General features: G+C 39.4%; 2 protein-coding genes across 2 annotated transcripts; both read right to left on the bottom strand.

The window, feature by feature from the left end:
- Positions 1–107: 107 nt before the first annotated feature.
- On the bottom strand, positions 108–6,412 carry cyyr1 (cysteine/tyrosine-rich 1). Its single transcript, XM_065254064.2, has 4 exons — positions 5,912–6,412; positions 4,207–4,306; positions 1,255–1,415; positions 108–898 (listed from the first exon to the last, which is right to left on the bottom strand). The coding sequence occupies exons 1-4, from the start codon at positions 5,970–5,972 to the stop codon at positions 768–770; spliced, it is 453 nt and encodes a 150-aa protein (XP_065110136.1). The 5' UTR covers positions 5,973–6,412; the 3' UTR covers positions 108–767.
- Positions 6,413–7,565: 1,153 nt separating this feature from the next.
- adamts1 (ADAM metallopeptidase with thrombospondin type 1 motif, 1) lies at positions 7,566–13,259 on the bottom strand. Its single transcript, XM_065254065.1, has 8 exons — positions 12,356–13,259; positions 11,053–11,393; positions 10,817–10,949; positions 10,278–10,735; positions 9,993–10,179; positions 9,721–9,899; positions 9,443–9,618; positions 7,566–9,332 (listed from the first exon to the last, which is right to left on the bottom strand). The coding sequence occupies exons 1-8, from the start codon at positions 12,951–12,953 to the stop codon at positions 8,615–8,617; spliced, it is 2,790 nt and encodes a 929-aa protein (XP_065110137.1). The 5' UTR covers positions 12,954–13,259; the 3' UTR covers positions 7,566–8,614.
- Positions 13,260–16,009: the final 2,750 nt, after the last annotated feature.

The following is a 16,009-nucleotide window of genomic DNA, read 5'->3' as shown; positions in this document are numbered from 1 at the left end:
GTCTTTGCTGCCACCGTGTGTTCATTCATTAAACTGCAGTTCACTCTGGCGACCTCTGCTGACACAATTTAATAATGAAAGAGCAATCATCTTTATTTCACAAACTAAGATTTTATTGTAAGTAAAATACACATACATTTTTAAAGTGTAGTTTCTTGTAAATGTTTGAAAATTGAATACATTATGATGACCAACTGCCTGTGAATAACAAGTATGCAGATGTCAGCTTTCTCATGAGGTCAAAATCTAGTAAAACTGTCTTTTTCTTCTGCATCAAAATTGCACCTGATATTTCAAATATAGTCATTCTGAATAAATAAATAGTTTCAACATTTTCCGTCAACAGACACAAAATGAATATTGCTGAACATTGTGTGGCCATATCACACAAACGTACCGCAGGTAAAAGAACACAGTGTTGCTCAGTAATGTGGCTTATTTCCATACTGGCCATTAATTTAATGTATTTTCTTTTCGTGTCATAACAGTTAAATCTAACATAATATGTTTCACAGTAAAACACATTGATTATCTAAAGTCACTCATTTTAATTGAGTGTCCCGCCCTTATGTCCTATCACTGTTCAGCAGATTTCTCATTAGAAGTCCATGCTGTCGAAAACGTGCAGATCCCTGTCTAAGAGCCTCTGTATGGCTGCTCGATGGATTCTCCAGTTCCTTCCAGTCGAGCGGAGATGCGGTCAGGTACCGGCTCATACAGGTAAATAGAGCTGTTTCATCCAGAACACACGATGGGTTCATCTCAGTTCATTTCCCATTGAATCCTGGATATGGTGGTGGAGGAGAGTTTGTTGCTCTGGGTGGAGTCGGTGTGTACGGTGGTGGCCGCAGATCTGTGGGATACATCTCATATTCATAACTGTACGGTGGAGGTGGACCTGAAAGAAACATGAAGAATTAAACATTAGACTTGCACTGGTTCATAAATGTTTTATTTATTAAGTATCTACTCCAAAGACAAAAGCTTTCATAGAATAATTTAAATTTAAAAGGAGGTAAATAGTGAATAGGTTAAATACATTCTTTCAATCAGAATAAAACTTTGCTTTATTACAATAAACAAAAAAAGTGTATTTTTATGTTATATAACACCTATAACCAATTTTAATGTTTTCAATATGATGCTAAATATGGTCTTTTTCAAAGTTTAATATGCACCCACAACTTATATATCAGTCAGTTTGAGAATATTGGCCTTTTTAATGTATGGGCCGAAGGTGTGTTGTGTTATTACCTGGGTAACCCTGAGAAACTGTGTTGATATATGAGGTATTGAAGACACCAACTCTTGCCCCACGCCCGTTCTTCACACACATACAGATACACAGAAAGATGGCAGCCGCAGCGCCCATCAGAAACACAACACCAAACACAATCCCTGAAATGGCCGTCCCCCTGAGACACCCGAGAAAGAGCAAGAGATCAGCATCACAACATTTAAAAGACTATAATCACTGTCTAATTTATTTACAACTGCATCCAAATGTTTCTTAAGTTATTCACATAATCAAACACTGTAAAAAATGACTTTCTTACTTAGTATTTTTGTATTGTTTTCAGTACAAATATCTAAAAACTCTTAAATTAAGATGTATTTTCTTGATGAGTAAATGTACAAAAAAATTTACAATTTAAGTGAATTTGTGTTTAAAAAACAAGCATAACAAATCTGCCAATGGAATTCTTGAATTAAGTGTTTATGAAAAAAGTTATTTCAAGAACATTTTTCTTATTCCATTGATAGATTTGTTTTGCTTGTTTTAAGCACTCATTTCCTTAAAGTTTATTTTTTTTTGTCTCAAAACTAGACTTATTTTCCTAGGTCATTTTGTTTATCAAGAAAATACATCTTAATTTAAGATTTTTTTGATATTTTTTACTAAAAACAAGACAAAAATACTAAGCAAGGCAGTGATTTTTTTGCAATGAATAATAATGACATGATTGACATAGGCCTGGGGCGGTAACCGGATTACCGCCATACCGCGGTCACGTGACCCATGCCGCGGGTCTGAGCTCCTCACCGTCATAACCGCAAAAAAAAAAAAAAAAAAAAAAACTTGAAACATTGGCCTGCACCTGTGTGTTATGTGCGGATGTTATACACGCAGCTTGTTAACAACCGCAACTTGTTAACTGAACATGAACTGATATGATTTTAATATTAAATTGTCATTGAGTAGAAATACAGGTGACGTTGTCTGTCACTCGTTTAAAGTAGAGTTGCTGTTCAAACGTGCTGAGAATCCTCCTTTTACGGAAGTAAAGATAACAACCATGCATTAGGAAAATTAATAATTGCTTTATTTAGGCTATAGTATATTTTCTATAGACGTGTAAACCCATATTTTGGCGGATTGTTTTTTACTTTCATTGTTTTTACTAGTTTGCCTGCCCATTTAGTCTGAATAATTAATGGAACCTAAACGAACTTGACTTGCTGTTCTCGAAGGCAGCTCGAATCTTGGTCGGGCCCGAGACCCAATTCCAAGTAAAAGAACAGAAGAAAAATGCAGTGAAGGAGGAGAGATGCCAGAAGAATTGCGGCTGGGCGCAGATCGTTTACCATGATTAATGATGATTGACAAGTTTAGGTTCCTTTCAAATTTACGTTAAAAGTGTAGCCGTTAAAATATTATTAGCCTAATAGTTTATTTTGATCATGGTGCTACGATCGATGGATAATTCTGAAGTTGTTTTAAAGAAGAATAAAATAATTACTTCTCAGTCATTTGCGCTGTCACACATTTGAACGTCTCCGCATATGTACATCATTGCAACGTACATTTTCAAATGATTCATAAAGTCATACCTCCGCAATTCTTTAATCGATTGTGTTTTAAAAGTACTGTATGCTCAAACTCTAATGAAAGCAATGTGATCGCTGATGCGCTGGTAGAGAGAGAGAGGCGGAGAAAAAGAGAGAGAGCGCGGCTCTGTTCAAATGTGGAAATGATTGATGTTATTTGAAGTCGGCTCTTACAATACAAAATACCCGATTAAGCTATTACGTGGCTATTATTTCTAAAGCAGGACACATTTCAAAAAGTTTTGCTTTTGCGTCTTCTTTCTCTGTTTGTGGAAAAAGATAGATGTTTATGGTAAGGGTCGAGGATAGAAGCGGTCTGTCCAAGCACGCGCAACAGAGGCGGACTGCCCAGGCGCGCGCGAGACAGACAGACCGCGTCATCTTGCACACACACACACACACACGCGCGTCTCCGTGCAGCTTCCCAGCTATACTCAAGCACAGACACATATGCAGTACAAGTGATTTCTCATACAAATGTTTATTTTACCAGACCATCAGGGCAGCAATAATTTGCGTCCTTACAGGCTATTCACAAATTAAGGATAGAAAAGTGGCGAAATGTCTGTAGGCACGTGTGGACACGCAATGCGTTAAAAAAATTTTTAACTGATAATACTAATTGTTCAAGTTGTTGAATGTTGAAATTGAAGAAATGTGGAAGGAAATAAAATTCACTTTACATGTTCCTTAAGTAATTTGCACGTGTTTAGTATTAAAGATAAATAAATCATGCATGTTATTTAACTCATTGTCTTGCCAATAAACCGCAAAACCGCGGGTATTTGTTGATTACCGACCGCGGTAAAAACAAATCCAAACCGGCCCAGCCCTACACGAGGATCATTCATGTTTACAGCACAAACTGTACTGAATGAGTTGAGTTTAGGGTTCATTTAGATCTTCATCGTGTGATTCGAGGTGAAGTGTTTGTTCTGACTAAACAAACTTCTGTTGTGGCACAAAGGACAAATGAAGGTGGTTTGCAGTTAAAGGTGGGATTAACGTGGAAGCATTAGTTTAGTTAAACTCTAATCAAATGACACAGCAAAGGAAAATGTAATCGCTCTTAGGTTAATCTTTCATAGATCATGAGACTTATTTGAGTTTTCAGTTAAGATTCATTTTCAAGCATTAAGTAGGCGTTTTACCTGAAACATGTTTTGCTCTTAGAAAAAGTATTTTATTACAAAACAAGTTTCAACTGATCTGATTTATTTAAAATGAATGTGTTTCTGTTCTCAAACAGGTCAATCTCAGACTGATGAGTCAAAGAAAAGAGAAAAAAAAACAGCTGCCTGTGGGTGGGTGGGGTCAGAGGTCAAACTGAAGCAAGCACTGAGAAAGTGTGCAGTGTGTGTGTGTACGTATACTTACGAAAGCACATCTCCAACATAGGCATAGTAAGAACAGCAGAAAGGAGGCACACCATCACAACAATACTCCATACAGCCATCACACTGAGCGTGACCACGACCTACACAAACACACACATGATTTACTTTAAGAGTTTCTGAAATGTTCAATGTCTGAATTCTGATTCAATGATTTGACTCATTCATTCTTGGGAAAAACTCCAACTCATTGTTATTCTTTTCAACAATTAAACAACAGTTACTGTTCTTAATCAGCATTGACTCATTGTGTTCACATCAATGCATTTAATCATAATGCACTCATTTCTTTGGAATAACGAATTACAAATAAAAACCCCACTGGATTACATTCATGATAATCTCAATAACATTACAGAACAACATGAGAACTCAACAAAACACAAAGGTATAAGAATTTGTAATGTAATGTGTGAGACATTAATTGCCAAGAAAATAATGTTGTCATTCGACAGACTTAAAACAGGCTTCATCTTGTTTAAACTAAATAAAGATTTGTTTTCTTTTAATTGTGAAATTGATCTGCTTTCATGAGATTCACCTCTTTAAAAATAATGCAAAGATACGGAAAACCTGAAAAAATATCATTATTTATTATTTGTTCAATGTCAGCTATTATTCTGGCTGCACAAATATAAACTGTACAGAATGAGTCACGGGTTTTTTGTGACTTGAAATCTTTCTCATCATTCCTGTAGCTGACAGGCGAGTCTGATCCTGTATAAAGACGCTGTTAAATCTTCAGTCATGAGTTCCCAGCTGCCACTGGACGTCTGAGGTATTTTCTGTGTGTCTTACAACACATTTTACTCAGCAGAGCTCACGTATCATTTGTATAAAAGTTGTTTGATGTATTACTGACACAACTCTTCATTTGTGTTGATTTGTGTTTACTTTTCTTTCAAACTTACTTTGAAGTGAGAACATGAACATGCACTAAATAATCCTTAAAACTCAACACGAAGAAGCTATTCAACACTTTAAAGAATCAATGACCTTTAAAAGTGTCACATTTTACACAAATCATACTTTCTCTATGAAAAAAAAATCCATTTGAAGTCTGTCCAGGATGAGGATGTCTTTTTCCTAGACACAATTCGAGCTCATCGCAGTATAATTGATATAATGATGATGTCCTGTAAAGCAGCAGAGTTTGGCTTTAATTTGAGTGGCGTCTGTTTTCATCTGGGTCTCTGAGTAATTCAGCAAATGTGTGGCAGCCCTGCAGACTGGGTGGTCCCCAAGAGGCCCTCAATTTACCTCTGGGTCCTGTCGGTCAACACATTTGGGACAAAGACTCTATAGAAGCACTAGTGCTAAAATCTTGCTACACGCACACACACATACGCGCACGCACGCACGCACGCATGTCTCGTGATAAAGTTCTGTGGCTTTTTAAGGGATCAGGATGGAATAACCATGGTACATTGATTTATACCCTAATCCTGAATAATTATCATACTCACATACCATGGTATTTACATGGAACTTCTATGTATTACCATGAAAGGATCAAAAACACATGGTTAGTGCAACAAAGATTAGAAACACACAGAAAGTGCTCCCAACTCCATTAAACTTCACGTCATCCGTAACTTATGTGAAAACCTCATCTCAATGATACATTGAAGCAGTTTATATTTGTTCTTCTGTAACTTTCTAAAACATGACAAGAATATAGATATTACCGGATAATAAGCAGAGAATGAGCGAATCCCTCAACAACTTCCAGCTCTTCTGCTTTTCCATAATGATCCAGAAGACAAATCACGCTTCTATCCAACTTTTACATCTTATTAAGTCGAAGTTAAAGTCTTTATAAAAGCGACGAGAGTTGCGCTTTAAAACGAACGCGCTCTTTTATTCCTCCACGTGTTCGCGTCCCTGTAAACTTCTCATCTGTGACTCTTTCCTCTTTGTCTCTCACTTCTTGCTTGCGCTATTTTCTTTTCTTCGACTCGATCCCCTCCCCCAGGAACAGCGCCCGGATGAAAGTCCTGTCTGCGCGCGTCCGAATGCGACTGCGAGGAGACGCATCGAGCGCGCAGACAAAACAGAGACGCGCCGCCTCCGCCGTCACGACTTCTCGTGTTCCGATCAGTCCGGTTACCGGAGGAACAACACGACTGGAGCACGATCATTATTCGCGTTCAATAGCCCCAAATTGCGGGCTCATCTTGTCGTGAATTTCCCCCGTGTGTGTCTAAATTTAGATGAACATCCCTGACCTGACTCAACATGAATACCAAAAAACAAATACACATGCACACACATGCTTTCCACAAATCACATGCTTGTTAAAAAGCATCAGTTACAAAGAAATGTGTGCACTGAAAGCTTTTGGTAACATTCATCATTATGAAAGTTGCAAAACCACAAACAATAGTTGAAATCTTCTGTGAAACTGTGACAATTTTACCATTCACAGAGAGGTCAGATGAAAGGTTTTAATGTGTCAGTTTTGGTATCCTGATGTTCAGTCCCTTTTTGTTTTGCTGTAGGTTGTCTGTCTGTATTTATTATTTATCATCTGAAGAACTAACTGAGCCCTTGCAATACAATGACTGAATGACTAAACCCAAGTGTGTGCTCTTTAATTATTAAAGCTTGTTATATAACTAAAGACTTTATTATTTATATCCAGTCATGTGGCTCTCTTTCAACCAGTGTAATGTATTTGGATGATTTAATTGAAATTCAATGCTTTCATTTATCCTGAAGGACTTTCGGTTTAGTTTATAATCTGAGCTCCATAGCGCTTTCATTGTCATCATTTTCATTTTATATATAATATATCTGTGCCTTATGTAACATTAGCTGCCAATAACATCTGGACATCAAAAACACAACACAAACCCCCCAACATAAATTACTAAATAACTTTTATTAATACCATTAACAAACAATCAATTATGCTAAACTAGTTACCTTTACATCCTTTACAACTCCACTATATGATTCATAGCTTCACAATTAAGCTTCAAATATAAAGGAAAACTCTTAAATACTTGTTTTTCTAAATGTATTTTCTTTTTTTGTGTCTTAGCTATAAACTGTATACAGTTTATGAATCCCTTGCAGTACCTTCATGGACCACCAGGGGAAATTCTTAAATTCAAAACAGTGGCTCTCTAACTCTTTTCACTTCAAGCCCCCCCACTCACTTATAGACATAGTCATTACAAAAATAACCAAACCAAATTGTTTAATGTTTTTTGTCTTATTTTGAATAATTTTAATTCTTCTTAAGACCCCTTTGGAAATCTGTTGAGCCTCCCGGTTAAGAAACACTGATTTAAAATACAATACTTAAATGGCAAAAACCACACACACAGACAGTAAGACAGCATTTGGATCACAAATCAATGTGATACTTTATTCATAAACCTAAGATCATAGATACTGTATAAATACTCTAATATAATCTACATCCTTCAGTTATTTCAATAATAACAACAAATAGAAATACAATTCTTATATAAAAGCAACAAGATTATATTAAATGAGCTGTACAAAAATAAATAAAGTTTGGATATTCTGTACAAAAAAAATACCGCATTAAAAAGACACCTTCTCAGAAGGCAGGAGAGGATTACTTATGAAGTAGAAGTAGGAGAAAAGTCCCTCACCATATCTCTACACAATCACACAAAACACAAACACACCCTCTCTTTCAGATATATAACTCCTGCTCTCCCTCCTCTTTAAACTATGATAGCTCTTGATATGGCTTTGCATATACCTATGAAGCGAAACTTAAAGCTAATGTGCATTGTGAGTCTTACATGAAAATGAATAATACCTGTTGTTGTGTTCGATTAGCAGCACGTGTGCCTAGCTGAGGTGAAATATGGCAAGAATTTTGGCATGAAAACACGTGTGTGTTAAATATGTGCTCTGAGCCAGAGTTTTAAATAATTCAAAGAGATCCACTAGAGGGCGCTTTTAATGCCTTAACTAACGAATTCCAAGTACTGATCTCGACCCTGGCAGTAATATAATAGTTTGATCTGTAATAAGCTCTTTCCATCCTATATATTTGCTCGCAACACATTAAACCTGCTTGTCCAGTCCAGCTCAGACAAGCGCTATAGCTGTTTCATACATTCCTGAATCATTCATCATACACACTCAAAATCTAAAATGCATGACATTAGCATCCAAAGCAGCAGAAGTGTCCGTATTCTTATCCTCCATCACAGCTGTCATAACAGGAACATATTGTGCCAGCTTTGTGTCCTGTACCCAGTGTTGGATGGCCTGGAATAAAAAAACACTAAATGAAGTTTGATTGCAGTCTCTGTCATAAGGGTCATTCGAATCCCAAAGGCACCAGATGCAACTCGCAGGATTACAGCCATTAAAGTCGTTTCAAGTCTCGGTTGTTAGTTTCAACAGGGCGTCTGGTTGCACAAGTCCAGGAGAGGTCGTGGCCGGTCTATTGAACTGCAGCTTTCATGAGGCAACATGCGACCATCGTGTCCTACGCAGCGCAGTAGACGCTTGCGAAAGCCTCTGCCGCATGTTTTTGAACAAGCAGACCACTCACCCAGCAGCCAAGATTTACAAGGCTGCACCGCGCAGGATTGTGACAACACAGGGCGCAGTTCTTCGGGACATTCTTTCGAATGACGGCCATAAGCATTGAGACAGACGACGACACGCTTCTGGACCCCACCACCGCAGGTCTGCGAGCAGGGTCCCCACTCACGCAGAGTCCATTCCGCACCTCCTGCTTCGCTGATGGCATTTATAGATGGTCGGTTGGGACTTGAGACAGGACGTGGGGCAAAGTAGCTGTATTTTACTCTAGGTCGGGGGGAGTCGCCAACCGATAGCACTTGAATGGTAAGGGACTCAGGTAAAGGAGCAAAGCTTCGCAGGCGCTCTAGGTTGGCGGATGACCCACTGTATCGTAGCAGTGCACCTTTCAAGGGAATGTCGGTCTCTAAAGTGGTGAGCTTGTAGTCGCCATTCAGCAGATATGTACCATCTTGTCTACGAACTGCCAAGTAGCTGTTATCCTGGCGGCGGCCTCCCAGAGATTTCTGCTTGACATCTAGGTGTGTGGCTCCAGCAGGAATTGTCACCACATCCTGATAGCCCGCCCTTAAATGCAAAGCAAAAAGCAAAGGTCAATATATGTTGTGGAATTTAGTAAGTTACTTCTTATAACCCAAAATAGCTGGAAGAATCTTTTGGGCAAATTCTGGGCTCACCTTGCACGTTCCATTGATCCAGACACTTTCTTGCAAGCAGAACCATCTCCTCCACATACACCACACTTGTCGAAACGTTTGTTGGAACCAATGACGTGGTCACAACCAGCTTTCACACACTGGCCCTGGACGCAAACCGAGGTGGAGTCTGGGGTACAGGGTGTTCCATCAGCCACCTAGACAATGAGAATAACCAAATGATCAGTCAACACTGGCACCAATGCTATATTTGACACATGCAGCAGCTCTTAGCAGGTCAGGCTTGTGAAGACATTCACCTTTGGTTTTAGAACAAAGAAATAGCCTGTTCCCTTTGCTCGGCACACCAACTTGCAGCGGTCCTTGGGAGACACTCCCGCATACTTGGGCACCCACTCAACACCTTCTCCAGAGCCAAATGACACTTGAGAGGAGATGTCATTGTGGGCCAAACACTGTTCCTCACGGAATGTCAAACCTGCACATAGAAAACCAGATACAGATGAGTGTCAAACAGCTGACATCTCAATGTACTGCTGAAGGAGTTTTTAATGACAGGACTATCCCATACCATTGCTGTCAGGGCAGGCCTCAGTATTGCAGGAGCGGTACTGAATTCTTTTTCCTTCACAGAATTTGCCTCCGTTTTTGGGTAGGGGATTGTCACAGTCCCTGAAAGAGTACTGCACACCTCCCCCACAGCTACGTGAGCAGTCTCCCCAAGGACCCCAAGATCCCCATCCGCCATTGAGTGGAATCTAAAAAAGTAACGATACAGAATTGTTGTCAGTCAGAAAGACCAAACAAAAAAACAGATCAATGTGTTGCACATTAATATACAACAATTGGTGCTCACCTGAAACTTTGCAGCCTCGCTCTTGCTCAGACATCGGCCTGCCATACAGTAGCTGTCAGACCCACAAGGCGTTCCGTCGGCCCATGGAAAGTTCTTGGTCTGGCAGACCGTCAAACCATTTGTACTTGTGACGGTGCACCAAAGAACAGCGCAGGTGGTGCTCAAGTCAGGACAATGCTGTGACTCATCTCCAAACGTGAGACGGCACTGTCGGTCAGCACTGTAAACGGTACCAGGCAGAGACTGGGGTAACTGCTGCGGTCTCTGGGGCTTGTCCAGTAAACACTGACCGTGGCCATTATCCAGGAAAGACGTGATCATCAGAGCACTGCAAGGAGACCAGGGCTGAAGCTGGTTCAGATTTGACAAGGTAGAGGCCATCATGTGGGAACTCCAGTGGTCACCATTAACACTAGCACATTGTTTGGCATCGTCGTGGGGCATGTTAAACACATGACCTGTAAGAGAGGCAAAATCATTGTCTTTAGAGACCTACAATAATAAGGTCACATAACTTTATTCATTGGGATGCATCTTACCAAGCTCATGCGCCACTGTGAAGGCTGCCTGCAGGCCGTCGTCTTCAATAATGGAGCAGCTTCGATCAGGATCGCAGGCAGTGCCTACATCGGCCATACCCAAAGTGTCACAAGAGTGAGCACCACAAAGATCCTGCAAGGAACGAGGATGATACATATAAGCCACACAATTGCATTCATGATCAGAATTACTGTTATAAATGACTTGATAAAGCTGTAATGAAATGAAGTCTCACCTGTCTGGTAAACAGCACTGCTGTGTCATAATGCTCTGGATGGCGGTCAGTTGAAGGATTGTGCTGTCTTTGCCACTGGCAGAAGTTCCTGAGCGTAAGCGCGGCGTTGGTAGACACCTGCGGGCCGTGCTTTTCTTCGTACACAACCAGTAGCTTCACGACAGCCAAAGTGATGGAATTATGAATCGTAGGATGACGATACAGTCGAGATGCCACCGCCATGATGGTTAGCAAATAAGGTTTGAGCCCAGCACCATGAAACTCTGCCATTGACTGGTCCGCCACAATCATGATCTCCAAATAGCGAGGAGTGGACACAAAACGACGGGCTCTGTGGTGCTCTGGAGGATTCAGAAAAACAGAAAACTGAAATCTAAATCTACAGCAACAAAGAGCGTTTACAGATTTATGCATTAGACTTTCTAGTATTAACATCATTTCTATGGAACTGTAATATTGGGCGGGCAAATTTGTCCCTTTAAAAACAGAAGGCTTCATTAAAAAACATTTGTATGGACCCTGAATGTATGTTGATGTCGTGTATACGTTTGATCTTTTTCAGTAACAGAAAGATTGCAAAATAATTATATAAAACAATATGATCTAATAGTGATTTATGATTTTATGGGGGCAATAATTAGCAAAGCTATTAGTCGCTATGCGTTGTCTTATTTAACTACACAAAGGAAAACGAATGTTGACTAAGCTCCTTTCTGCTCCGCCCTGTTAATAACTTCTGCAAACCTGCGCACTTTCAAGCGGAACGTTGGCGGAAACACGAGCTTCAGTTCTTCACTGCTGATCTGCGCAACATGCGGTACCAGGAGGAGAACTTCCACGTCTCTACAGCCAATACTCAATCACCTCCCACTCCCCCAACCCTTCAGGGCTACAACTCCTTCCCTCCTTTTGCGTATGCGGTGAGCTGACTGTCCTCTCTAAAAAGTTAACCCTTTCCTCGCTTTTAAGAACCACTTGTCTACCCTTCAGAGAGCAAAACGTTTGCGCTTATATATTCTCAAAAGTAACATCTCTAACTGATTGTAGTCTAACTGATTTTATCTAGCACTAGACTTGTGCTTTATGGGCAACTTTCGTTAATTCACTCCATATGCGAAGCGCGCACCGAATGACGCGGAGTCACTGAGTTTATTGGGGTTACCGGGGGTGCGCGTAAAATATTAGGGGAAAAGTCTTTTGCAATTGAAATCCATAATTCTGCATCTTTATAAAATGCATAAAGTTAGTTTCCCAAATGCACGACACGTGAATAATAAAGTTTCCATTGTCAAAAAAGATTTACCTTTAGAGCCAGCTGGAATGGGCTCTGCATTTGATTTGATCGCATCTGGTTTCTCTGTGACGCGCTCCTCCTCCTCGTTTACGCCACACTTTGAACTGTTCTCCTCTGTGAATATTCCCCGTTTTCTTCGGCGAATGACATGGACGTCTCCGTCTGTGGACTGCACCTTTCCACTGGTGTTTTTCGGTTGAATGAAGTACTCTTCAGTACCCACATAAAAGCCGCCGCGCAGTCCATCGCACACGTTAATCGCGGCGGCAGAAGGTTCGTCACCCTCCACCGTCCCTGAGAAAAAGCAGCGCGCCTCTCCCGCACTGTCAGACTCCTCGGACTCCGGTTTACCGACCATCTGAAACACAAACCCAGGTGCTAAAAAGGTTTGGTCCGGTTCCAACATCAGCACCATACGATCTCCAAAGACGTCCAGCTGATAGAAGCGCTTCTCTGAGTCCTTTTGGCGTGCCTCTTCTGTATGGGTCTGTTCGGTTTCGTACGGGTCGATCCGGACCGGCACCACTGTGCTTTCCTCCCACGCGCTCTGCGCCGCGTTAACGCACAGAGCTGCAGTGAAACACAGTATAACGCGCAAAAAAGACATTATATTCCCGTCGGGTCCTGAAAAAACGAGAAAATATTAAAGGACCGAATGAAAAATCCTTGCGAAATATGAGGTTGTTTTTCAAAGTTCCAAGAGCCTGAAGCTGGTAAACGAAATATCACAGAAACAAACGAGAGAACTGGAATAAGTATCAATCCAGTGCTGATGCCGAAATAAATAAAAAAGTTTCGTTGTGCCGTGGACTGAGTGAATCTTTAGCAGCAGAGTTAAGGTTGAATATATCACCTTCCGAAGGAAAAGACAAGTCTTGAAAATAAGTTTTCCTCACTGTCTCTTCTAGTTTGAACTCTTAGAAGTGAGTAGCGCCCGGCTCTCTTTATATGGCCCGGTGCGGGTCCACCCCTTTCCTGAAGTCCCTTTGATCCAGCGCAGTACGCAACAGAGCGCTGGCGCACTGCCACTATAATCACTCATCAGAGTACAACACTTACTGTCCAAAACCCTCATATTACAACCTTAAACTCTCCAACTCTCTCTGTCTGTGCATGCATTCTGTCACTTCTGTTATTCAGCTGAGTTCATTCATACACAGAGTGGCTTTTACGCACATAACGAATTCAGCTTTAGGTTACTTGGGACAGCACGTGTGTTCACAGATTTGTCACTTTTGATTGACTGAGATGTCAAAAATCTGACTGAACCTCTGGCTGAAGCGCAGGAGGTTCGGATAGAGAGTTTAAGGTGGACCGGAGCGTCTTCACAGGCGCGTACGCGCAGACTATTTGAGGTCCCGCAAAAAATCATGGTCCGAATTCAAGGTCTCTGACAAAACGGGTTTGTTTCGGACGTGTTTAATGCTTCAGATTTAATAAGACATTAAAAATGGCCCGGGACCCTCATCGAGAAAGCACATACCGTCCGAGAACACTGTTCTGACAAACGGAACACAATGGACCACATATTAACTTTCATTCTCTTGTTACATAATACAATTTTTCTTTTTATATTACTGAATAAGACCCTGCAGACATTAATGAACTGTTCCCTACAGTATAGAGTAGCAATTCAGTGATAAAAATGCATTTAACTTTACACATTTATGCTGAAATACATGAAATGACATCAAAAGTCATGAAATATCATTTAACGAGCTCATCAATGCACAAATATCTGAATTAATATGAATTAACGAATGGTTTGAAGTTACCGGACGACCTTAAGATCTGAAAATCTCCTGTGGAAGTTAAACACAAATCCACGAGATGGCAGCAGAAACCAGCAGATCATTCAGAGACGTTTACAATAAATATCAAAAGTTTGGACAAATGGGAAATAAAGTGGAAAAACATATTTTTATTTAATCAGGATTGCAGTTAATAATTAATAATGCGGTATGCTATTATTCATGGGGTCCTCTGCAACAGATCTGCAGGGTCACATGACAAAAAGTAAATTAATATAATTAATATGATCTCATAAAATCTTTAAAATAAAATATAATGAAATAATTGTTGAAATAAGTTACAAAATAGTTAAAAATAGTTAGAGAATGTGAAACTGCAGGATACTGCTGAAAAGTCTTGCACATGTTTACTAACAGAACGACTTTTATATATTATGCTATTAATTATTAATGTATTATTAATGTAAATGACTTATCTGCTTCGAGAATTTGATTCTATAAATAGCTTTTTGTTAATTTAGCCTAATTTAGTATTTATTTGCATTTAATCAGATTTAATTTGACCTCAAGTAAACAACAGGTGGCGCAACTGCCTCATAAATGATGTTTGTGTGTGCGAACTTACATAAAACAAAATCCACTTTCAGAACTACACAAGATATAAATAAATCCTGTCAGTAACAGAATGTAAAACATATTACATACTATAATAACATATTACTCCTTACATAATCAGTTATAGAGAAAATATCTGTCTGTCAGGCATCAGAGAGTGACGGAGCTGAGATTTAGGTTTGCTATATAACATTATTTTATGCTCATATTGCCCAGGAGATTTGATGTAGGTCTTCATTAGGTTTTATGTCAGAGATGTTTCTAGAATTACTTGAAAACAAAAATGTTCACAATGCATGAGTTGGTGCATGTTCCTATAGCTCACAAAGATCAAGGGCTTGATCACAGGGAACACAATCCTGATGATAACTGTATAGTGTGAATGCATTGTTGTTCACTTGTTGGATCATCTCATTCAGTAAACGGTGTTTAAAAGAGAGTTTAAGGTCTATATATTACTGTATACTCGACACTAATCATTTGCTGGTAATGTTTTATTGATGGTGAGATTATTTTATGGTCTTCTGTGATTAAGCCTACATGATTAATCCAACGTTTTTTTTAATAGACCTAAAAAGAAGTCAGGAAAGTTTCAGAAAGCGGTTGTCATCACAGAGTGTGCTGTATATTTAAACTCAAAGTTTTTGATTCAAAAGTCTGCTACTTATTAAAAATAACTTCAATCTCATTTTAAGTCAAATAGCTTAAAGGGATAATTAACCCAAAAATGAAAATTCTGTCATCATTTACTCATGCATGTTGTTACAAACCTGTATGAATGTCTTTGTTCTGATGAACACGGAAGATAATTTGAGGAATGTTGTCTATTCTTTTTTCCTACTATGAACGGTTCACAAATGTATACAGGCTTGTAACAATATGATAGGGAATAAATGACAGGATTTTAATTTTTGAATGAACTATCCCTTAAATGCACTCTTATTTGTAAGTCTTTGATAAAATTGTCTGCTATGAATAAATGTGAATACTCAAGTTCTGATTTTTGTTGGTTTTAGCTCAATCTTTCTTTCAAAAAATACTTTTTTATTTATGTCCTCAAAACTAAGAAGGACATACATTAAGACGAGAAATCTATGATAAAGATTGAATTTAGGCAAGATAAGATTGTGTCCAAACACAACTTCACATAAAAGGTGAAGATTAACTGCAATAAACAGCGCAGCGTGACAACTTGCCCCAGACTCATTTGTTGCTATTGATGAGATCAAACAGTGTTTGGTTGGATCATAGACGCTCTTATGTTCACGGTTTTATTAAATCTTTAAGATGAAAGCAT

This window comes from Paramisgurnus dabryanus, chromosome 4, assembly GCF_030506205.2.
Source record: "Paramisgurnus dabryanus chromosome 4, PD_genome_1.1, whole genome shotgun sequence".
Classification (NCBI taxonomy): domain Eukaryota; kingdom Metazoa; phylum Chordata; class Actinopteri; order Cypriniformes; family Cobitidae; genus Paramisgurnus; species Paramisgurnus dabryanus.
The sequence above is the reverse complement of the archived record's forward strand: the minus strand, read 5'-3'. Positions and strand labels throughout refer to the sequence as shown.